The sequence below is a fragment of the Piliocolobus tephrosceles genome, chromosome 5, assembly GCF_002776525.5.
Source record: "Piliocolobus tephrosceles isolate RC106 chromosome 5, ASM277652v3, whole genome shotgun sequence".
NCBI classification, from domain to species: Eukaryota; Metazoa; Chordata; class Mammalia; order Primates; family Cercopithecidae; genus Piliocolobus; species Piliocolobus tephrosceles.
In genome coordinates this window covers 62,861,865-62,886,038 of record NC_045438.1, presented here as the reverse complement: position 1 = coordinate 62,886,038, position 24,174 = coordinate 62,861,865, and the positions used below count along the sequence as shown (strand labels likewise).

The following is a 24,174-nucleotide window of genomic DNA, read 5'->3' as shown; positions in this document are numbered from 1 at the left end:
TGCAGGACTCTCAGAAGCATGGTGGGGGTGGAAACCACGTTATAGTGCACTATGATATGGTCAGAAGATGGGGAAATGGCAGTGTTTTCTTTGAAATGTTTTGCTAGTAGAATAGATGGTTCACCATTTCATCTGCTCTCTGGTTGGTCTGTTACTCCTAGAGATGTAGGTCACCCACCCTTTGGCAAACAGTTGGCCAGGCTTCAATAGTGCAAGCCTTGGACTTTGAAAAAAATGTTCCTCTTTTCAATGATAACTGGCCCCTACAGCATTAGTCTGGAGTCTTAATCTGCCCATTGGAACCTTAATCAACGGAGTGAGAGATTTAGATGCACAGTGTAGTAACTGGAATGGCTGTATGAAATATAAATAAGACAGGATCCTTAAACTCAACAAGTTTATGGGTCCAGGCATGAATTTTTTTTTTTTTTTTTTTTTGAGATGGAGTCTTACTCTGTTACCCAAGCTGGAGTTCAGTGGCGCAATCTCGACTCACTGCAAGCTGCGCTTTCTGAGTTCACCCCTTTCTCCTGCCTCAGCCTACCGAGTAGCTGGGACTACACGAGCCCGCCACCACACCTGGCTAAATTTTTTTTTTTTTTACTTTTTAGTAGAGATGGGATTTCACCGTGTTAGCCAGGATGGTCTCCATCTCCTGACCTCGTGATCCACCCGCCTTGGCCTCCCAAAGTGCTAGGATTACAGGGTGTGAGCGACCCCGCCCAGCCCAGGCATGAATTTTAAACAGCACTCCCCACCCCTTTTTGTACTCTCTCTCCCTACCTTCCCTTTCAAGAGGGCCTACCGGCCCTCTCCTTTGGAGGCCCCCCGGCAGGACTCTATGGCAATAGAAAAGGAGGAAGGCAGAAAATACTGAAAAACGAACCCATTTCTCCACATTTCAGCCTAGGATTCATTGTGTAGTAAGGTGTTAGGACGGTCCACTAGTTCCTTCTGTGGTAAATGAAACTATTTTGACTTAAAAACATTTGGTGAAAATATCTCCCTCTTTTCTATCCTGAGAATAAATTCCCTTTAGAAACTGAGCTATAGGTGCGAAAAGTGTAAAATGGCCAAGTCAGAAATTTTGTCAAAAGAGCCTATTTTTAGTGGATAAGCCGGATTTCTATCTAAAGTAGTTTATTTCCCCCAGTACTATTTCCTACAGCCAAGTTTCCTCAGCTGTTTTTGATTGTTAAATATATTGGTATCACTAGGGTTAAGAATTGCTTGAACATATTGGGTTCTTTTAAATCCTTATGAAGCTCATAAAAATAGAGCTGGTAGAAACTTAGGTAGATCAAGGGATTCTTAGAAAAGTCAGGTATCAGCTGTAGCAGCTCCTAAGTGACATTGTACCATCTGCTAAGTCTTTCTACAGCTACCAAAGGACAAATGTACTGGATAAAAAGATCATTCCTTAGAAAAGCCAAAAAGAAAATGTTCTGTGCTAAGTTGGGTCTAGCAAAGATTTTCTGTTTTGCACTTTCATTTGACCTAAAATACTATTTTAGAAGTTTTTTTAAATCCCAGGAAAAAAAAATTGAAGTAAAAAGAATATAAACACAGTAAGGTTTGAGATTATTTATTTTGTCTATTTTCCCATTTTCTCCAATATTTTGTGCTTACCATCAGCATGCACCACATATTATCTTGCCTGAGAGTTGGCTCTTGACACACATAGGTGACATTTGACAGACTGGGAAGACTTCTTAGACAAATACCAGCCCAGAGTTGAAATGGAAATGGGCCACTTAGCAAACAGATAATAAATAGAACCCACGAGGCAGAAAGATCTTGGCCCCATTCCTGTTGGGAAAGAATTCATAATAAACTTATGCAATGATCTGAGAGCCTCTCAAGGTTGAGCACAAAGCTTGAAGAAGCTTCATCAATTTAAAAAGAAAGCCACAGTTTCCTTCCCCATAGCTAAGTTTACCAGATAAAATAGTGCAACACTTGGGACATACTTATACTAAAAAAGTATTTATTTATTTGAAATTCAAGTTTGACTAAATGTTCTATATTTTTACTTGCTAAATCTGACAGCCCTATCGACAATGATAAAATGGCAATTTAGCATAAGCCTCTGCAGTCTGGTATCAGGTTGGAATCACCATCTAGAACCCTTCAACCACCCCCAACTCCCCACAAACTCCCCCTGCTAAATAACCAAACAATTGGACTCTGTGCAAAAACAGGTCAAGGAAGTATAAATACGATAAACCAGCTTCTGGGATTGCCCTGGCCCAGCTAAAAAGGTTCAAGTGAGTCCAGAATGAGTTAGGGAAGTAATTGTTTCTTTCCTAACTTCACCTGGGTCTACTGAGGGACACCCTTCTTACCCTGATCCGGTCATTCTTCCTTCATTTCTGTGTTGTCTTCTGCTATGTAGTAATTGAGTGTTATTATAGAGCAGAGGTTGGTGGATGGAACAAGGTAACCGAGATCACCCAGCTGGCATCATTTTCCCTGGGGCTCATTTAAAGGCAAGGATGGTCTCCACCTTCCCTCACTTTGCACTCTTGATGTGTGAGTTTCTGACTTGTGGAGCATCTCTGTGACCTGAGCTTTTAGTTTCCTTTGGTGTCTTCCTTTTCATACTAAGGTTGATCCAAGGTCCCTTATACCCGAAGGACATCCTACAAAACCAGGTGCTAAATAAAGTGCTTCAGGCTCTTCCTCCTTGAGCCTTAGCACTGGGTCTCCAAAATAAAGTATCTCTTAGTAAAGCAGTATTTGATTCCTAGTGTGCTGTTCATCCTCAAGGGTTCAACTCTTGTATGTAGAAGAGGAAAAACTTTTTCCTCTGCTTTCTTAGATTCAGTCCCTGGGCTCTGAAAATGAAACTGACAAAAGACAGATTAACAGGAAAAGGGATTTATTATGCACTATACACATCAGAGCTACTTATCTTGCCCTAGGGTCCCAGTTGGGAATTCCAACCCAGTGATCTCTGAAGAGCCTTTTCTGATTAGCATCATGACTAATCACACACAAATAGAATTTACACACAGAACAGAAATTCCTTAAGCTCACAGACAAATGTAAAAGCAAAATCAAGAGATATCTCTTTCTGAATTCCCACACTAAGAACGCTCTTCAGCAGTTAGTGTCTGGAAGCTTTTCTAGGTTTTTAGAAAAGACTTGCGAACTCCACTAAAACAGATGCTCCACTGGGGTTTTGGACACTTGATGTGTCAGAGAGTTCTGTTTGTAAGGCCCAACCTAGAGGACTTCAGTCTGGGATAACTCACTTTAAATATAGGAAGCACATTTACCCTCAGCCTTCCATTCTACTCCTGTATCATTTTTGCGTAGGTGAAATGTGAACAAACTATTAAAGAGGAGGAGTCAGAAGCGGAGCTGAGACTGTAGAAGTCAGGCGGCCACCTACTTAGCTTTGGTGATGGAATAAAATGGAAGAAGGAGAATGAGTCCTTGGAGAAAGGTGTTGGAGATAAACACATTAAGTGTCTTAATGTGTTGTCTGATTGGAGCTAATAATTATTATATAATTACCTAACCCCCTTTTTATTTGTGGATACCAGAGGAAGAGGGGATGGAAGCAGGAACTCAAACTCAAGCCTAGTTCTTCTGGCTCCAAAGTTTGTGTTCTTTCCCTTTCCCTGTCTAACTCTGTCTGTAGGTTTACTAGCTGCACGGCATTGTATTGGTACTGCATCCCCACAGTGGGGCCTCCCATCTCTTTGCTGGGCCCCAAGGCTGCCTCTGCTGATCCCTGACTACCAACCTTATTTGCAGCTTCTTGACAGTTACTTTGAAGCCTACCAGCACACGTTGGACCCTGAGGAGAGGTTGGCCTTAGCACAAGTGATGACGGACATTGTGCACCGGCGCCCAAGGTTTGATCTCAGCCACCCCTATTTCATTAAGGCCTACCACAGGAATGTACCTGCCTGAGGCTTCACCTGCAGTTAGTGAGGGGCATCCTCACCCAGCAGGTGAGTATAGTTGGGTTTTAAAATACTACATGTGAGAAGAGGATGGAAAACACAGGCCAGAAATAAAAATAGTGTTTTCCTTCCATTGCAGATCTGAAATCTGTGTTTTCTAGGCCAGCATGTACAGCTGACTTATTTGTAAGCTCATTTGCATTGTTGAAATCCCAGTATAACTATGGTCTCAAAGAGAGATTTCCATCCCTAATTAGAGTTAATAGTCCACAAGGAATTGATGACCTTAGTTTTCATTAGATTGCAAAGTTTATTTGTAGTGAAAGAAGAACTAATGATACATCTTTTTGACATTAATGTATAAAATTGTGTTTATTTTTTTTTAAGTGTGATTATTTTTAGGACACTAAAAGAAACCATCATATTGTATGTCCTCTAGGGAAACGCTAATGGCTTGAAGCAAGCAAGAGACAAAGGATTGTTGTCTCCTGGTTGAAATTTTTTCCATGTAGTCAATTATTTAACACAAAGATTTCTCTTTTGATTCTTAAACTTGTCTGAAGTCAGTTGCCTTTGCTTTCCTTGGCTATCTGGCTCAGACTGAGAAACCAACCCATTGCAAGAGAGTCTTCAAAACAATGTCAGGGTGAAAATTAGTCAAATGATGAAGAGACACAAAGGGACTTTCGTCCCTTCTCATGTCAAGGCTTATAACTCATGGCCATGGGAAAGTTTAACTTTTCTAATTTTAATGTTTGTGCTACATTTTTAGATAGAATGTCAGCGGGAGTATGTCCAGAGGATTTGGCGAGAGGATCATCTGGACAATAGCAATACATTTGGACTTCCCCTTAATATAGTTTGCAAACAACTTATTTCCATCAACAATAGCTGGTAAGTTGATGTTGTCTTTATACATTTTACATGTGATCTTCTAGATTAATTAAGGATAGAGTGTTAAATCTCAGTACTACTCTATAAAGCACTTCTCAAGTGCTTGGGGGAGATGAAAGAAGTAGGTACAAAGGCCACGAAGGAGGGATTCCCTTGTATATTGAATATCTTTTTGTTTTGTGAATAATAAAGAATAGGAGGCTAGAATTTAAACATATGCCACTGGGTATAGAATCATTATTCTCTTGAAAAGGCCTGGGGAAAAAGCAGTTGCTCTTGAGATGCTCTCAGGATTTAACCAGATGCACCACACGAGCCTACATATAAAACTTGGAGGTGCTTAAAAGCTTCTTAAAAAGGAATTTATGTAAGTGTCACTAAAGAGGTTTCTGCAGATTTGCCTTGGAGGGTCACAACAGAGTTAAATTTAAGGAACAGAGTTAAATTTCCTGTGACCACTCAGAGAGGGTACACACTTTGTCACCCCCTAGATAGGCAGCATAACCATCTCCCTCATTCCCTTTTAACCTTTGAGGGTAGAGGAAACTAGGAAGCAGGTGACAAGCCGCAGGTTGATCTGCATGGCTGTAGATCACAATCTCTCAATTGCCTCCAAATGGGTTGAGAAAATTTCAACATCCAACAAATATTTTTTTTTTTTATACTTTGAGTTCTAGGGTACATGTGCATAACATGCAGGTTTGTTACATATGTATATCTGTGCCATGTTGGTGTGCTGCACCCATCAACTAGTCAGCACCCATCAATTCATCATTTATATCAGGTATAACTCCTCAATGCAATCCCTCCCCCCTCCCCCCTCCCCATGATAGGCCCCAGTGTGTGATGTTCCCCTTCCCGAGTCCAAGTGATCTCATTGTTCAGTTCCCACCTATGAGTGAGAACATGCGGTGTTTGGTTTTCTCTTCTTGTGATAGTTTGCTAAGAATGATGGTTTCCAGCTGCATCCATGTCCCTACAAAGGACGCAAATTCATCCTTTTTTATGGCTGCATAGTATTCCATGGTGTATATGTGCCACATTTTCTTAATCCAGTCTGTCACTGATGGACATTTGGGTTGATTCCAAGTCTTTGCTATTGTGAATAGTGCCGCAATAAACATACGTGTGCATGTGTCTTTGTAGTAGAATAATTTATAATCCTTTGGGTATATACCCAGTAGTGGGATGGCTGGGTCATATGGTACATCAGGTTCTAGATCCTTGAGGACTTGCCATACTGTTTTCCATAATGGTTGAACTAGTTTACAATCCCACCAACAGTGTAAAAGTGTTCCTATTTCTCCACATCCTCTCCAACACCTGTTGTTTCCTGATTTTTTAATGATTGCCATTCTAACTGGTGTGAGATGGTATCTCATTGTGGTTTTGATTTGCATTTCTCTGATGGCGAGTGATGATGAGCATTTTTTCATGTGTCTGTTGGCTGTATGAATGTCTTCTTTTGAGAAATGTCTGTTCATATCCTTTCCCCACTTTTTGATGGGGTTGTTTGTTTTTTTCTTGTATATTTGTTTGAGTTCTTTGTAGATTCTGGAAATTAGCCCTTTGTCAGATTAGTAGATTGCAAAAATTTTCTCCCATTCTGTAGGTTGCCTGTTCACTCTGATGGTAGTTTCTTTTGCTGTGCAGAAGCTCTTTAGTTTAATCATATCCCATTTGTCAATTTTGGCTTTTGCTGCCGTTGCTTTTGGTGTTTTAGACATGAAGTCCTTGCCCATGCCTATGTCCTGAATGGTACTACCTAGATTTTCTTCTAGGGTTTTTATGGTAATAGGTCTAACATTTAAGTCTCTAATCCATCTTGAATTAATCTTCGTATAAGGAGTAAGGAAAGGATCCAGTTTCAGCTTTCTACTTATGGCTAGCCAATTTTCCCAGCACCATTTATTAAATAGGGAATCCTTTCCCCAATTCTTGTTTCTCTCAGGTTTGTCAAAGATCAGATGGCTGTAGATGTGTGGTATTATTTCTGAGGACTCTGTTCTGTTCCATTGGTCTATATCTCTGTTTTGGTACCAGTACCATGCTGTTTTGGTTACTGTAGCCTTGTAGTATAGTTTGAAGTCAGGTAGCGTGACGCCTCCAGCTTTGTCCTTTTGACTTAGGATTGTCTTGGCAATGCGGGCTCTTTTTTGGCTCCATATGAACTTTAAAGCCGTTTTTTCCAATTCTGTGAAGAAACTCATTGGTAGCTTGATGGGGATGGCATTGAATCTATAAATAACCTTGGGCAGTATGGCCATTTTCACGATATTGATTCTTCCTATCCATGAGCATGGTATGTTCTTCCATTTGTTTGTGTCCTCTTTGATTTCACTGAGCAGTGGTTTGTAGTTCTCCTTGAAGAGGTCCTTTACATCCCTTGTAAGTTGGATTCCTAGGTATTTTATTCTCTTTGAAGCAATTGTGAATGGAAGTTCATTCCTGATTTGGCTCTCTGCTTGTCTGTTACTGGTGTATAAGAATGCTTGTGATTTTTGCACATTAATTTTGTATCCTGAGACTTTGCTGAAGTTGCTTATCAGCTTAAGAAGGTTTTGGGCTGAGACGATGGGGTTTTCTAAGTATACAATCATGTCATCTGCAAACAGGGACAATTTGACTTCTTCTTTTCCTAACTGAATACCCTTGATTTCTTTCTCTTGCCTGATTGCCCTAGCCAGAGCTTCCAACACTATGTTGAATAGGAGTGGTGAGAGAGGGCATCCCTGTCTTGTGCCAGTTTTCAAAGGGAATTTTTCCAGTTTTTGCCCATTCAGTATGATATTAGCTGTGGGTTTGTCATAAATAGCTCTTATTATTTTGAGGTACGTTCCATCCATACCGAATTTATTGAGCGTTTTTAGCATGAAGGGCTGTTGAATTTTGTCAAAATCCTTTTCTGCATCTATTGAGATAATCATGTGGTTCTTGTCTTTGGTTCTGTTTATATGCTGGATTACGTTTATTGATTTGCAAATGTTGAACCAGCCTTGCATCCCAGGGATGAAGCCCACTTGATCATGGTGGATAAGCTTTTTGATGTGCTGCTGAATCCGGTTTGCCAGTATTTTATTGAGGATTTTTGCATCGATGTTCATCAGGGATATTGGTCTAAAATTCTCTTTTTTTGTTGTGTCTCTGCCAGGCTTTGGTATCAGGATGATGTTGGCCTCATAAAATGAGTTAGGGAGGACCAACAAATATTTGTTTAGCACACAGATGTGAACAACACAGGCACGGTTCTATGTTCCTGTGAGGTGTACAGTCCAGCAGTAAAGGCAGACTTTATGTAAGAAATTGCCATAATGGGTTATGGTATTATCTTGGGGACAGGCAGGGCATCATGGGAGCAAATATCTGAGATTCTCATTTTTGAGAAAGAGCCCCAGGCTCAAAACTCTGCATTTTCTCCATAGATCTTCCACAGGACTGATTTCTTCTCCATAATAAACTTGAGACATCAGCTGTGTGTGTGCAGTTTGCTATGGCAAACACTTACTGTTCAGGAAATGGTTTCTGGCAGAACAGGCTAGGGTTATATGGATACTAAAACCTGCCAGAATAGTCTCAAAAGCAAGTATTATTTGCTTGGTGAGATTCCTTTCCAGACTTTAGGCTGTTTTTATTTTGTAGATTCAGGACTAAGAAAGATACCATTTGCATCAATGTAAAGGGAGTTACAACGTTCTTCAGTTCTGTGTAGGTATAGAAGGACTCTCAACTTGTGCTGAACCCTTTATATCTAAAGAAATAACCCACAGATGAACTTTTTTTTTTTTTTGCTTCTGGCCTCATTCATTTATGAAATATAACACCCTTACAGTCAATTTGAATGATTCCAGCAGTTATGTACAGAATTTAAAAATTGTCTTTGTCCGTTAACATTTTGGGAAAGAAGGGATAAAGATTCAGATGAAAAATAGAAACTAATAACCATGGAAATTATTTGTTTTTTATGTAGTCACTTTTGAGCTATTTTGTTATATATTTGAGTAAATATTGATTAGTGAAATGTTGACAGTTTTGCTGTATAGTCTTTTTTTTTTTTTTTTCTGAGACAGAGTCTCGCTCTGTCGCCCAGGCTGGAGTGCAGTGGCCGGATCTCGGCTCACTGCAAGCTCCGCCTCCCGGGTTCACGCCATTCTCCTGCCTCAGCCTCCCTATAGCTGGGACTACAGGCGCCTGCCATCATGCCCAGCTAATTTTTTTTGTAATTTTAGTAGAGACGGGGTTTCACTGTGTTAGCCAGGATGGTCTTGATCTCCTGACCTCGTGATCCACCTGCCTCAGCTTCCTAAAGTGCTGGGATTACAGGCGTGAGCCACTGTGCGCGGCCTGTATAGTCTTATTTTTATTGAGCGTCTAGAATATACATCTGTGTCTTTCCGTTTTTAAAGGTCCACATTAAAGCAAAGAACATGTCATGCAACCTAGCAGTTTCTCAGACTCTGAGGTCCCTCTGAGCTCCCAGTTTTTCACAATGCACTGGACTTATAGGAGCTGTTTTATTGGTCCTTAAAAATATAAAATTGAAATATCTTTTGAATTTTAAGTTTGTTGTGTAAAATTGTCATTTGTTGTTCTTTTCTTCAAGCCCGGCTTCAAAAAATGTTTATCTGCTGGAGTTCCACCCTTCCCTCAGCCTGGTAGCACTTATCCCCAAAGCCCTAGAGCATCTCTTCCAAGACGCCTGCCATGCCTGCAGACCCACATCAGCCAGTGGCCTCGCCTCCCTGGAGCGACATGTCCTGCAGCTGGCCCTGGGCCTGTGGCTCACCCCAGCCACGCCTAAGGCCTGCTACAGTGCACAGCTCCAGAAAGATGTAAGTTCTTTTTGAAGGGGATAGTTGGGTCCTTGGCAGGGAGAATTTTTTTTTCCAGATGTTACTGTTTAGCTTTGTTTTTCTGTTTGGCTCTATTCCCCCATTATTTGGCTAGAGACAGAGCTCAGTCATAAGCCTTGCCAACATTTTTATGTGATTTTTTGGGGGATGGGGTCAAAGTTTCTCATTTGTAAAGATACTGCTACAATTAAAATTTAAAAGGTGATATATGTGGGTATGTGGGAAATGTTTTCTGGTTTATTATTTATATTTTAACAAATATATTTTAATTAAAAATGTTATATTTTCTTTCCACTAAGACACTTCCTAAATGTATTCTTTTTGTCAAGATCCGGCAGAAGACAGAAAGCATTGATCAGAATTCAAGTTCAGTCCTGCCATTCACTTGCTGTGTGACTCTGAGCATGTCTCTTAGCCTCTCGGACCTCACTTTACTGTTTCTGTAAAATTATGTTTGTGTACTTGGTAGGGGAGGTAGGCAGAGGTGAGCTTGATGATCTCTGAAGCCCCTTTCAGCTTTACTGCTCCATGGTTCAAATTGTGGGTTAATGATTTACATGGTGTTTGTAGTTCGATTTTAATCCTTTTCTTTTTCTGTTAAGGCTGTCAAGGTTACCCCTGGGTTTCCAATTTGACCTTGTTCTGTGTGCATACTTGCTATATGACAAAGAAACTTTCATAGGCCCCCCACTGCCCAAACTGTCTGCTCCACAGGTCTGCCTTGGCCTCCTATCCCCTCCTGACTAAAGTAAAAATTGATTTTATTTTACAGTGACCAAAATAATATAAAATCACAGAGAATTCTAGCAAAAGCAGAAAGAACAAAATTGAATTTAAATATCACCAATCTAATGCATTCATATCATTATTTTTCTGAATTTAAGCATTGTTAATATGTGTGTTGTACATAGCCATAATCATAGTTTTTGTCCATTGTTATTTCCTCCTCTTCTCAGTTAACATTATACTACAGTTAACATTATACTATATAACTATACTACAGTTAACATTATACTATTTTTCCATAATGCTAACTCGTCTTTAGATTTACCTTTATGACCACATATAATTCCCATATCTGATGAATAAAAACTTCTCTAATCATTTCTCTATTGATGGACATTCAAGTGGTTTCCAATTTTTCATTATCATGAAAAATGCTATAAGATATATATTTTTACATAAAGATTTTTCCACACTTTGAATTGATTCCTTTTGAAAGGTTCTTGGAAACAGAATTACTAAAATAAAATTTAAATATTTGGATACATATTAGCAGATTGCTTTCCAAAGAGTTGTGCCAATTTATAATGACACTCATGTATTTTAAGAGTACCAGTTCTGCTATACTGTGTAGTATTAGGCAAAAGCGTATGATGTATGTGCGAATATACACATATACATGAAAAGTGGTATTATGCTGTTAATTTGCATTTTCTTGCTATTTATTGAGCTTAAATAGTCTTTCAAATGTTTTGTTACTAATTATATTTTTTGTGAATTTTGTTCTTTCCCTTTATTTATCTGTTGGAATCCTAACATTAGTCCTATCTACTTACATGAGCTTCTCTTAAATAATAATTTTAACTTTCTTTTTGTCTATAATTTTCTGCAAATATTTCCCTATTCATCCCTCCCCCGCACCTTTTTTTTTTTTTTTTTTTTTTTGAGGTAGGGACTCACTCTGTTGCCCAGGATGTAGTGCAGTGCCACAATCACAGCTCACTGCAACCTCAGTCTCCTCAGCTCAAGCTATCCTCCTACCTCAGCCTCCCGAGTAGCTGGGATTCTAGGTGCACATCATCATGCCCAGCTAAATTTTTGTATTTTTATTAGAGAGGAGGTTTCACCATGTTGTCCAGGCTGGTCTCCAACTCTTGGGCTCAAGCGATCCCCCGACCTTGGCCTCCCAAATTGCTAGGATTATAGGTACAAGCCACTGTGCCCAGCCTCTCCATTTGTCTTTCCATTTTTTTAACATAAATTTATTTTCATGTAGTCAAATCTATTAATCATTTCCTTTATGATTTCTTCTGTCCTAAATTCAGAAAAAGTCTTACTCCAGATCTTTCATATTTGTCTTATTTTATTCTAATTTTTAAATGCTTGGCTTTATTTTTAAAATATTTAACTCTGGCTGGGCGCAGTGACTCACGAGTATAATTCCAGCACTTTGGGAGGCCAAGGTGGGCAGGTCACTTGAGACCAGGAGTTCAAGACCAGCCTGGCCAACATGGCAAAACCCCATCTCTACCAAAAATACAAAATTAGCTGGGCGTGGTGGCAGGCACCTACAATTCCAGCTACTCGGGTGGCTGAGGCAGGAGAATCACTTGAATCTGGGAGGCGGAAGTTGCAGTGAGCTGAAATTGTGCCACTGCGCTCCAGCCTGGGTGACAGAGCAAGACTCCATAATAAACAAAATAATAATAAAAATATTTAACTCTTTTAATATTTCACCAGACAGAGAGAAAAGAGAGTGTGTGTGTGCATGCATCTGCATGGTATGTGAGATATGAGTCAAAACCGAATTTTTCCTCAAATTACTAGCCGTTTATTCTACCACCATTAATTGAAGATTCCTTTCATATTGCCTTATGATACCACATTTAAAAGATGTATTTGAGGCCAGGCGTGGAGGCTCACGCCTGTAATCCTAGCACTTTGGGAGGCCGAGGCAGGTGGATCACGAGGTCAGGAGATCGAGACCATCCTGGCTAACACAGTGAAACCTCGTCTCTACTAAAAATACAAAAAGAAATTAGCCGGGCATGGTGGCGGGTGGCTGTAGTCCCAGCTACTTGGGAGGCTGAGGCAGGAGAATGGTGTGAACCCGGAAGGCGGAGGTTGAATTGAGCCGAGATCATGCCACTGCACTCCAGCCTGGGTGACAGAGCGAGACTCCATCTCAAAAAAAAAAAAAAAATGTATTTGAAATTATTTTGTAAATCATAGTGAATATCTGGGATACCTGTCATCTCCCATTGCTGCCACACAGTTTTATTATTTTTGAAATCTGTCCAAATTTATATCTATAAGTGATAAATATTCAGATTAATATTTTATATTAGGTCAGAAAATGCCCTCAGAAGACATGTAGGAATTTATTTAATAGGTCTCTTTGTTACCACTTTGGAAAACTTTAAGAGCCTAGAAATTGCATCCTTGAGTAGCCCAGTCTTTTGGTAGACAAGTGGATAGACAAAGGAGCTTATGTATCCTGAGGAGCTAAACCAGAGAGGTAGATGGGGGGGTCTCCAGACTGGGTGGTTGCTGGCAGTGGTATATTCGAAGACAGCAAAGGTGTTACAGCAGAGGTACCCACCAAGGTAGCACGGTGTTAAAGGACAGTGTGGTTACTTCACAAATCACCCAGGGCCAGCTCTGAGTGAAGGAATGCTGGAAAGGCAGTTTGGTGTACTGTAAAACAGCTGAACTTGGAATTAGGAAGCCCAAGTTTACTCTTGCTGCGTGACCTTGGAAGGTTTCATGTTGCTTCAGATCCCTCACTGACAAAGGGGAATAATGATACCTGTGATGCCTATTTCATGGGGATCTTGTGAAAATAAAAACGAGTTAATATATGTAAAAATACTTTGAAATTTTGAAACTGTAATTAGAGAGGTATACGCAAAAAAAAAAAATTGTTGGCGGGGCATGCTGGCTTACGCCTGTAATCCCAGCACTTTGGGAGGCCAAGGCAGGTGGATCACAAGGTCATGAGATCGAGACCATCCTGGCTAACATGGTGAAACCCCATCTCTACTAAAAATACAAAAAATTAGCCAGACATGGTGGCACATGCCTGTAGTCCCAGCTACTCAGGAGGCTGAGGCAGGAGAATTGCTTAAACCCGGGAGGCGGAGGTTGCAGTGAGCCGAGACCGCTCTATTGCACTCCAGCCTGGGTGACCGAGCAAGACTCCATCTCAAAAAAAAAAAAAAATTGTTATTGGCCACCAAAATACTTTTAAAAATCAGGGACTTCTATTTCTATTTAGTTTGTCTTTGGCATAGACAAGTATCCCCACAGTGAGTATCTAGAGATTTGTTTATTTAGACTCCTAACATTTATAATAATGATAACAGCAGATGCTTCTGCATATGTTGACCCATTTAACCCTCTCAAGAGCCCTATTAGGAAGTTAGTATCTATTTGCATGCTGTAAGGACTGTTATTATCCTTATCACCACTTTATAGATGAGAAAATTGAGAGACAACAAAATTGAGTACATTGCCAAAATCTCACAGCTTCTCAGTGGCAAAGTTAGGACTTGAGCCTAGGAAATCTGGATCCAGAGTTTGTGCCACTGACAGACAGTGTATTTTTTTAATGTGAAAATTCTTCTATGTTTTAAAGGATATTTTATTTTCTTTCAGCTAAAGTTATGGGAGATCCCTTTCTCGTGGGGGAGATAGGCCTGCTGGCATTTAAGTCTGCAGCAGACGAAGGACAGAAACAAGGCCAAGACTCTCATGTGCTACTCTTGGAGATGTTTTCCAAACTTCTGGAACTCTTGACCCTCTGCCACCGGCTGATAGAAATGAGCCTGGAGAGTGCACACTTAGCTCGGTCAGTGGGGGTCAGAGGACCCAGGTGGAATATACGGTTTGCAGCAAAACATGGGGGGAAATAGGCCATGAGACTCCCTGCCTACAAGCCTACCCCCTCTCTGCTCCCAGAGCAGCCAGAGTTTTCTAAATGGCTAACATGATCATCTTGCTCCCTATCGGGGGAAACCCACCCCCAATATTCAACGTGGGTCCTTTTATATTTTCCTTAAGAGTCGGCTGGTCTGAGAAATAAAGGGAAAGAGTACAAAAGAGAGAAATTTTAAAGCTGGGTGTCCGGGGGAGACATCACATGTCGGCAGGTTCCGTGATGTCCCCCAAGCCGCAAAACCAGCAAGTTTTTATTAGTGATTTTCAAAAGGGGAGGGGATGTATGAATAGGGTGTGGGTCACAGAGATCACATGCTTCACCAGGTAATAAAATATCATAAGGCAAATGGAGGCAGGGCGAGATCACAGGACTGGGACAAAATTAAAATTGCTAATGAAGTTTTGGGTGCGCTTTGTCATTGATAACATTTAATCAGGAGACAGGGTTTGAGAGCAGACAACCAACCTGACCAAAATTTATTAGGTGGGAATTTCCTCATCCTAATAAGCCTGGGAGTGCTACGGGAGACCGGGGTTTATTTCATCCCTTATCTACAACTGTAAAAGACAGACGTTCCCAAAGCGGCCATTTCAGAGTCCTCCCCTTAGGAATACATTCTCTTTCTCAGGGATGTTCCTTGCTAAGAAAAAGAATTCCATGATATTTCTCCTATTTACTTTTGAAAGAACAGAAATATGGCTCTGTTCCGCCTGGCCAACAGGCAGCCAGACTTTAAGGTTATCTCCATTGCTGTTATCCTGTTCTTTTTTCAACGTGCCCAGATTTCATATTGTTTAAACAATTTGTGCAGTTAACGCAATTATCACAAGGTCCTGAGGCGACATTCATCCTCAGCTTATGAAGATGATGGGATTAAGAGATTAAAGCAAAGACAGGCATAGGAAATCACAAGAGTATTGATTGAGGAAGTGATAAGTGTCTATGAAATCTTCACAATTTGTGTTCAGAGATTGCAGTAAAGACAGGTGTAAGAAATTATAAAAGTATTAATTTGGGGAACTAACAAGTGTCCATGAAATCTTCACAATTTATGTTCTTCTGCCATGTCTTCAGCCGGTCCCTCCATTCAGGGTCCCTGACTTCCTGCAACAGCTCCCTTGTTCCTTCTCTCTTCCAAGCCTTCCCAAATGCCTCTCTGATCACTCAACTAGGCTAAGCCCTTCTACTGGCACCTAGGTTTCCCCTCCATTCAGCACATTTCCTTTTAATTCATTGCTTAATATTGGTGTGTTGACTTTTCTGCTAGCATAAGCTCCCTAAATGCAAAAGCCCTATCAACATTCTTTACCGTGACATCCCATCACCTGGTATGGGGCCTGAGCCACACCAGGCACTCAGGGAATATTGGTTGAATTTGCTCCTGAATGTAATGAAGTTGAATAGAAAGAGCCTAGAGATGAGAGAGAGATGAGTCAGTGACAGCATCCAGGTCAGACAGAGGTATGGCGGGCTTGGAGGGCAGGAGAGAGAAATTAGTGAGTTACGTTTTAGGTATGAGGGTGAGATGATGGTAAGACATCAAGTGGACATGTCCTACAAGCAGTAATAATATGGAACTAAAGGGTTTGTTGTAAACATGTATGAGAGCTGTCATATTCTGGTCCCCACAAAAGGCCCTGTAGACATACAGAGTCCAGTCACCTACCACAACCATTATCAAGGGCCTGCTGTGGCCAGGGTCTTTACTGGGGATTTTATGTGTATTATTTCATTTAATTCTCAGAATATCCTTATGAGGAGGGTTACAAACATTTTATCAGCAAGGAAGTAGAGGCTCAGAAAAGTTAATTTGCCTAAGAGCATGTAACTAGAAAGTAGTAAAGACAGAATTTAAATTATCAGTCAAGATATTATTAACATCGCTTCATAATTTATGATCCTTGGTGGCAGGAAGCCCATAATGTAAAAATTACCCATGACACATGGTAACAATGATATTCTACTGATATGTACAAAATACTAGGGGAGTACATTCTTCCTAAGTGGTCAGGGAAAGCTTCATGGAAGAGGGGCTGCTATGGGTTGAATTATGTCCCTCCAAAATTCATATGTTCAAGGCCTAATCCCCAGTACCTCCGAATGTGGCCTTGTTTGGAGATAGGTCTTTACAGAAGTAATTGAGTTAAATGGAAGTTATTAGAGTGGGCCTTAATCCAATATGACCGGTGTCCTTATAAGAAGAGGAAGTTCAGACACAGACACAGAGGGAGATCATGTGAAGGCACAGAGAGAACATGGTCATCGACGAGCCCAGGAGAGAGACCAGGACCAGATCCTTCCCTCACGGCCCTCAGGAGGAACCAGTTGTTGACACCTTGATTTCAGACTTCTATCCTCTAGAACTGTGAGACAATAAATTTCTGTTGTTTAGTATTTTGTCTGTTTCCAGGGTACTTTGTTACAGCAGCCCTAGCAAACTAATACAGGTGCCAAGAACTCAGCCTTCAATGCCAACTTCTCAAGATGGAGAAATGCATTAGAAGTGGGATGTTGGGGAACATGCACTATGGCTCACGCCTGGAATCACAGTACTTTGGGAAGCCAGGATAGGAGAATCACAAATGCCCAGGCATTTGAGACCAGCATGGGCAACACAGCAAGACCTCATTTCTACAATTTTTTTTTTTAAAATTAGTTGAGCCTGGTGGTTCATGCCTGTTCCAGCTACTTGGGAAGCTGAGGTGAGAGTATTGCTTGAGCCCAGGAGTTTGAGACTGCAGTGAGCTATGACTGCACCACTGCACTCCAGCCTGGGCAATAAAGCAAGACCTCTATCTCTAAAAATAAAAGACAAAGGAGGAGGAGGAAATAGGAATAAGAAGAAGGAGGAGGAAAGGAGGAGGAGGAGGAGGAGGAAGAGGAAGAAGAAGAAGAAGAAGAAAGAAGGAAGAAGAAAAGAAGTAGAAAAGAAGGAAGAGAAGAAGAAGAAGGAGAAGAAGAAGAAGGAGGAGGAGGAGGAGGAGGAGAGGAAGGGGGAAGAGGGAGGGGGAAGAGGAGGAGAAAGGGGAGGGGGGAGGAGGAGGAGGACAGTGTTAAGGAAGGAGGAAAGAATTATAAACATGTAAGGCTGAGATGCCAGAGGAACATCTAACTGGAGCCATGCTGCGACAGACTTGGGACTGGAGCTCAGAGTTAAGTCAGGACACAGACAAGGGTCACAGATTGTTACATGAAGGAGTAGTCTTAGGGTGTGGAGCTGAACAGACTCCCCCACAAACCCCTAAGGAGGGGATGTGGTAGATGAGAAGAGAACCAGGTTCGGAACCTCAGGAAACACCAACATTTGAAGATAAGCAAGAGGAGAAGCCAGTGAACACTGAGAGAGAGCGGTCATGAGGCAGGAACATGGTGAAAGATGATCCTCGAGGAGGAGACAGAGAGGCCAACTGTGATGAACTCTGAGAGAAGATGGTGAATGTTGCATTTCAGCAATGTTGGTGACCTCATGAGGGCTCTGGGGACAGAAGTCAGCTTGTGGAAAATGAGAGTCGAGTAAACACCCAAGCACATCTCCTACTTGAACTGCTTTCTACCATCTGTAACTGTCACAGCAAGTGCAGAGCAGAAGACCTCTGTGACTCACTCACTTCACACAGACCTGGGCTTTTATTGGACTTTTACTTTAGTTTTTGTTCAGGTGTCTTCGTTTTCTTATTACTCACTTTGTTTTTTAGGAGAAAACACTAACATATGCCCTTGGCTCTTTTTTTCTTTTAGGCTCTATAAAGAATTGGCATGGGAGATGGGTTTTGAAGAGTTCCATTTGTATCTGAGGCCTGTTCACTTTGAATTTGCATCACACAGGAACAGGGCAGACCAGCCACCTCCTGTCTTTATAACCTCTCTGCTGGAGGACAGTGGTCTGGTAGACAGGTGAGCCTTGAGAGCATGAGGTAAAAATAACATGATGGCTGAGTGAATAACCAGTGAAAACTAATTTTTGTCACCATTTGACATGCAAGAACAATTACATTTTTAAGTTCTCTCTTATATTCTATCTGTCATGATGCCAGTTTTTTTCTTCTTTCTTTTTTTAATAAGAGGGAGAAAGTAAGATTTCATTTAAGGGGGACAATTGCATTTAAAAACACCAAGTAACTGAGAAATGAAAGAACTAGAGAACTCAGGTGAGATGAAATCACAGGCTCAGCTGCTTCCCGGGTAGAATATGTTGCTTCCAGGTAGAAAAGGGAGTCAGCATGGGTCTAATGGGGTGAGAGCCATGGATCAGAAGTCCAGGTCTCATCTCTCACTTTCCTTCAGACCAGGAAGATGTCACTTAAGTTTTCAGAGCAGCTGTTTCCTTGAAAGGATAACACAAGGTACAAATATAACATGCAGGCAATATCTCAGGCAGCCTCCTTTGTTAGCTAGTGACGGAAGCCAATGCAAACCAGTGAAACTTCTCTCTTATGCCCCATAGGTTCAACCCATTGCTTGAAAGAAAATACCCTTACTAGTAATAGATGGTGAGTCTGCTCAGTCAGGGGAAGGAATCTTTCTTTTGTCCTCACACAATTAACCTTTGATGTGTGGGGAGGAGAAACTGCTGTCTCCCTCTGCTCTCTTTCTCTGCTATCTGCTTTTCCCCACAGGGTCCCACCTCTATCCCTGGAGATTCCTGGTACTGGCTCCATGCCAAGGAAGGAAAAAGGTGACTCCAAGGAGGCAACCAGCACCTTTGTTTTGCTAATGCAGATCTCTGCTCAAAATAGAACTCTGAGTGTTAATACCCTAAATGACTCCAGAGAGCAGGGGTAGAATGAGCGGGTTAGGATGATAGAATACAATATCCCAGGATTTCTCAGTTTTAGCACTACTAAACTTTGGGGCTGAAGACATCTTTGTTGTAGGGGACTATCCTGTGTGTCTTAGGTTGATTAGCAACATTTCTGACTTCTACCCACCAGATGCCAGTAATATCTCAGTACCCCACCCCATACACACTGTTCTATAATCAAAGACATCCCCAGACATTGCCAAATATCTCCTGGGGGGAAAACCTGCCCCTGCTCTATCCTGTCACACTAGCTAAGCCAAAAACTGGATTTACTGTACGGATACAGAGATATTCACAGAAGCCAAGGCAGGAAGTATGAGCAGGCCTTAGGCGACGCTAGGTCTCCAATTGGCAAAAAAAAAAAAAAAAAACCTATCTGGAGCTAAGCTATTTTCTGGTTCTTCAAGGGCCTCCTTGGTTGGTGTTTTATATTGCTGTGAAAATAGGGCACCACATTTTTGTTCAGTCAGAATCCACCAATCAGCACAAACTGCCCAAATGCCCTATGGTCTGACTGATGCTCTTGTCTGTAACTGGTCCTCCAGGTGATGACCTAGAGATGCCGCAAGATAAGGGAGCCTTTTTCATTACCAGGAGAAAGCTTATATATCCAAAGAACTTGTGTACTGAATTCGTATTTATTTATGTATGTTAATTCCTTAAAGTTACCACTTTGGAGAGCCATTATAACAACAACATATATAGTGATCCCTTAGTGTCTGTGGGGGATCAGTTCCAAAATCTCCTCAGTTACCAAAATCCAAGGATGCACAAGTTCCTTATATAAAATGGCATAGTATTTGCATAAAACCTATGCACTCCCTCCCTTATGCTTTAAATCATCTTTAGATTACTTATAATTATATCTAATACGATTTAAATGCTATGTAAATAGTCATTATACTACATTGTTTTTATTTGCATTATTTTTATTTTTGTATTGTTACTTTTTATTGTTTTATGTTTTCAAATATTTTTTATCTGCAATTGGTTGAATCCATGGATGCAGAACCCATAGATATGGAAGGTCAACTGGATCAAATATGAGTATAGTGACTTACATTTTAAAAAGCACATTCATGCATATTATCCCTCTTAATATTTGCCATAACCCTATGAGATAGGTGATACCCCCTTTACAGATGAAGAAAGAAGGATTGATAGATATTAAGTTACTTGACAAAGTCTCATAGTTATGGACAAAGTACTGAGTCTCAAGGTGGAAAAATGGCAACAAAGAATATTTAGATAGCTGTTGGAACCGTAGGAAAGAGAGAGAATTGGACAACATTTAGGGGGTGCTCAAAGGAGTGAGTCAGTGAAGGATCCTAAACAAGTATGGTCAAGAAGGTGAGAAGAGCCAGGTGTGGTGGTGCATGTCTGTAGTCCCAGCTACTCAGTAGGCTGAGGTGGGACAGTTGCTTGAGCTCAGGTGTTCAAAGCTGCAGTGAGCTATAATTGCACCACTGCCATTCAGTCTGGGTGACAGAGTAAGATTCTGACTCCAAAAAAAAAAGTCACTTGGTACACCTTTGATGCCCAGTTAACTACATATATACTTCAAATAAATAAAAACATTTTGCTTAAAAAAAAAAAAAAAAGGTAAGAGGAAAAACGGGAGAGAGTAGTGTAATGGTAATCAAGAGAAAATAATTTCCAACACTATGAGGTGGTCACCACAATCAAACTACAGAAAGATCAAGTTCAAAAAGGACAGAAAAGATCCCAGATCTCTTATAGCTTTCAGTGGAAATACCAAGTTTTGTATAAAAGTTGCATTTGCTATTATTACTGACATTTCAGATCTGATCACATGACATCCTGTTCCATCATAATGGTGTCTCTTGATTAATTGCATATCACATCAAAACAATTTCATATTTTTTGTTGCAGATATTCTCCTACTGCTCTTGTCTTAGCCATCTCTGAGGTGGATGATAACCAAATTGGTAAATTTAGTTTTTACACAAAGGAAACCATTCTTAAGGTAAATGATTTATTTTTTAAAACCAAATGAAAGTAGAATAAAGCAATTTGCTCACGTATTTCTTTCAGAAGACATAATACTTTATATAAATTTAACTTTCACATATAAGAAAAGCTTCCATGGGCCGGGCGTGGTGGCTCACGCCTGTAATCCCAGTACTTTGGGAGGCCAAGGTGGGCAGATCACGAGGTCAGGAGTTCAAGACCAGCCCGGCCAACATGGTGAAATCCCATCTCTACTACAAATACATAAATTAGCCAGGCATGGTGACGTGTGCCTGTAATCCCAGCTACTTGGGAGGCTGAGGCAGGAGAATCGCTTGAACCCAGGAGGTGGAGGTTGCAGTGAGTGAAGACTGCGCCACTGCACTCCAGCCTGGCAACAGAGTGAGACTCCATCTCAAAAAAAAAAAAAAAAGAAAAAGAAAAAAAAAAGAAAAGCTTCCAATTTCTTAAATAATAATAATGATGATGGTTTTAGTCCATTTTCTCTTGCTATAACAAAATACCTGAGAGTGGGTAATTTATAAAGAAAAGACGTTGATTTGGTTCATGATTCTGGAGGCTGGAAAGTCCAAGGACATGGTGGCAGCTTCTGGCAAGGGCTTTTGCACTGCATCATAACATGGCAGAAAAGCAGAAGGGCAAGCGATTACATGCAAAAGAGACTACAAGAGCAAGCCAAGCTTGCTTTTATAACATCTGCTCTCTTGAGAAAGAAATCCACTCCCACGATTATGACATTAATCCATTCATGAGGGCTCTAATCTCATGGCTCAATCACCTTCCAACACATAAACTTTTGGGGGACACATTCAAACCATAGTGATGGCCTTGCCTTATTTGATGTGCACATTAGCCTGGTTTGAACCATAGAGACCGCAACACCACTTATAATAACTTCTGTTAGATACTAAAAAAGAAGTACACATGTAGTGAACAATCTTTGCATAAGGTTTTAAAAATATACATTTGTTATTGGAGCTTTTATCTGGTCTTTCTAAACCTGGTGCTATGTTTTATCTGCTACTTGGATTTCTTTGCTTCTGTATGTGTATTTTTAAAACATTGATCTAATCTTGGCTTACAGGAGCCTACCACTGAGCACATGTTTGCTAGTTCATTAGAGCCTATTCATCTTTTCCTGACCATTGGGGAAATCTAATGGTGTCCAGCTATAGAGCAAATCAAGCCTGGAGGCTGCCTTCTTGGAATGAAATGCTGCTTAGGGAGAGACCAGATTCAGTCTTATGGCTGAGTAGCAAGCATCCCAGCTCATTTGGCAGTTTGATTCATATATTTACATGTTGAATAAGTGGTGATCTCAACCTTCAACTCACTTCTTTATGCAAGAAATTCCTAATATTTTTCGTATTTTCTTTCTTTAGCTCTTGTTGCATTCAGGAGTGGAAAATATGCAGGTGACTCTTGCTTGCCAAGCTGCTCAGAAAAATGCTTTGATGGTGGCTGTCCAGCAGGTGTACTTCTATCACACCCCGCAAGGGAGCTGCCCTGCTAATGTCAAGGTCAGCCTGCATGACAGAGAAGCCAGAGGCATGTCATCACTCCCACCAGCTAATGTCAGGCTGCCCCTTTCTTCCTTCCTTTTTTCCCTTCTCTCTTTCTCCCTTGCCCCCTACTTTCTCTTTCCTATCTCTTTATCTTCCTTACTTTCCTTTTTTCCTCCTTTCCTTGTTTCCTGTTTGTGAATCAATGTATGACCAAACCCTTACTAGATTTCTTAATTTTCAGTGGTACTTTTTTCTGTATTTCTTGTTTTTTGGTTATTGAGAAATAATTAATGTGATATAAAACATACCACAGGCTGGGTGTGGTGGCTCACACCTGTAACCACAGCACTTTGGGAGGCGGAGGTGGGTGGATCACAAGGTCAGGAGATCAATACCATCCTGGCCAATATGATGAAACCCCATCTCTACTAAAATACAAAAAACTAGCCAGGTGTGGTGGCACGTGCCTACAGTCCCAGCTACTTGGGAGGCTGAGGCAGGGGAATTGCTTGAACTCTGGAGACAGAGGTCGCAGTAAGCTGAGATCATGCCACTGCACTCCAGCCTGACAACATAGTGAGACTCTGTCTCAAAACAAACAAACAAACAAAAACCAGATTATAGTATATAATTCAGTGGCTTTTAGTATATTCACAAGATTGTGCAACCATCATCACTATCTAATTCCAAAACATTTTTATCACTCACTCTCAAAAGAAACGTACCCATTAGCAGTTACTTACTTTTTCTCCCTCCCCTCAGTCCCTGGCAACCATGAATCTACTTTCTGTTTCTATAGATTTGCTTATTCTGGACATTTTATATAAATGGAATCATACAACAGGTGACCTTTGGTATCTGGCTTTTTTCCCTTAGCATAATATTCTCAAAATTTAGCTGTGCTGTAGCATGTATCAGTACTTCATTTTTTCATTGCTAAATAATATTTTATTATATGGATATACCACATTTGTTTCTACTTTTTGGCATTAGGAATAGTGCCACTATTAACATTTATGTATAGGGTTTTTTGTTGTTTTGTTTTGTTTTGTTTGAGATGGAGTCTTGCTCTGTCACCCGGGTTGGAGTGCAATGGCGCAATCTCGGCTCATTGCAACTTCCGCCTCCCGGGTTCAAGCAATTCTCCTGTCTTAGCCTCCTGAGTAGCTGGGACTACAGGTGCATACCATCACGCCTGGCTAATTTTTCGTATTTTCAGTAGAGACAGGGTTTCACCGTATTAGCCATGATGGTCTTGATGTCCTGACCTTGTGATCCACCTACCTCAGCCTCCCAAAGTGCTGGGATTACAGGCGTAAGCCAGCAGGCCTGGCCTAGGTATAGAATTTTATGAGGACATATATTTTTTAATTTTCTTGGGTATATACCTATAAATTGGATCGCTCAGATTATATGGTAACTTTATATTTTGCATTTTGAGGAACCGCCAAACAATTTTTCAAAGTGACTGCACTTTTTACATTCCCATCAGCAATGTATGAGGGTTCCAATGTCTCCACATTTTTGTCAGCACTTGTTATTGCCTTTTTAT

At 40.8% G+C, this 24,174-nt stretch overlaps 1 protein-coding gene across 1 annotated transcript in view; it reads left to right on the top strand.

The window, feature by feature from the left end:
- Positions 1–22,820, top strand: part of LOC111538465 — a 31,097-nt gene extending 8,277 nt beyond the window's left edge. The window contains 9 exon segments of the mRNA XM_023205839.2: positions 3,766–3,901; positions 3,904–3,965; positions 4,690–4,811; positions 9,412–9,640; positions 13,913–13,922; positions 14,042–14,234; positions 18,063–18,218; positions 21,019–21,112; positions 22,500–22,820. Of these exon segments, the coding sequence (XP_023061607.2) occupies positions 3,766–3,901; positions 3,904–3,965; positions 4,690–4,811; positions 9,412–9,640; positions 13,913–13,922; positions 14,042–14,234; positions 18,063–18,218; positions 21,019–21,112; positions 22,500–22,820 (1,323 nt within the window).
- Positions 22,821–24,174: the final 1,354 nt, after the last annotated feature.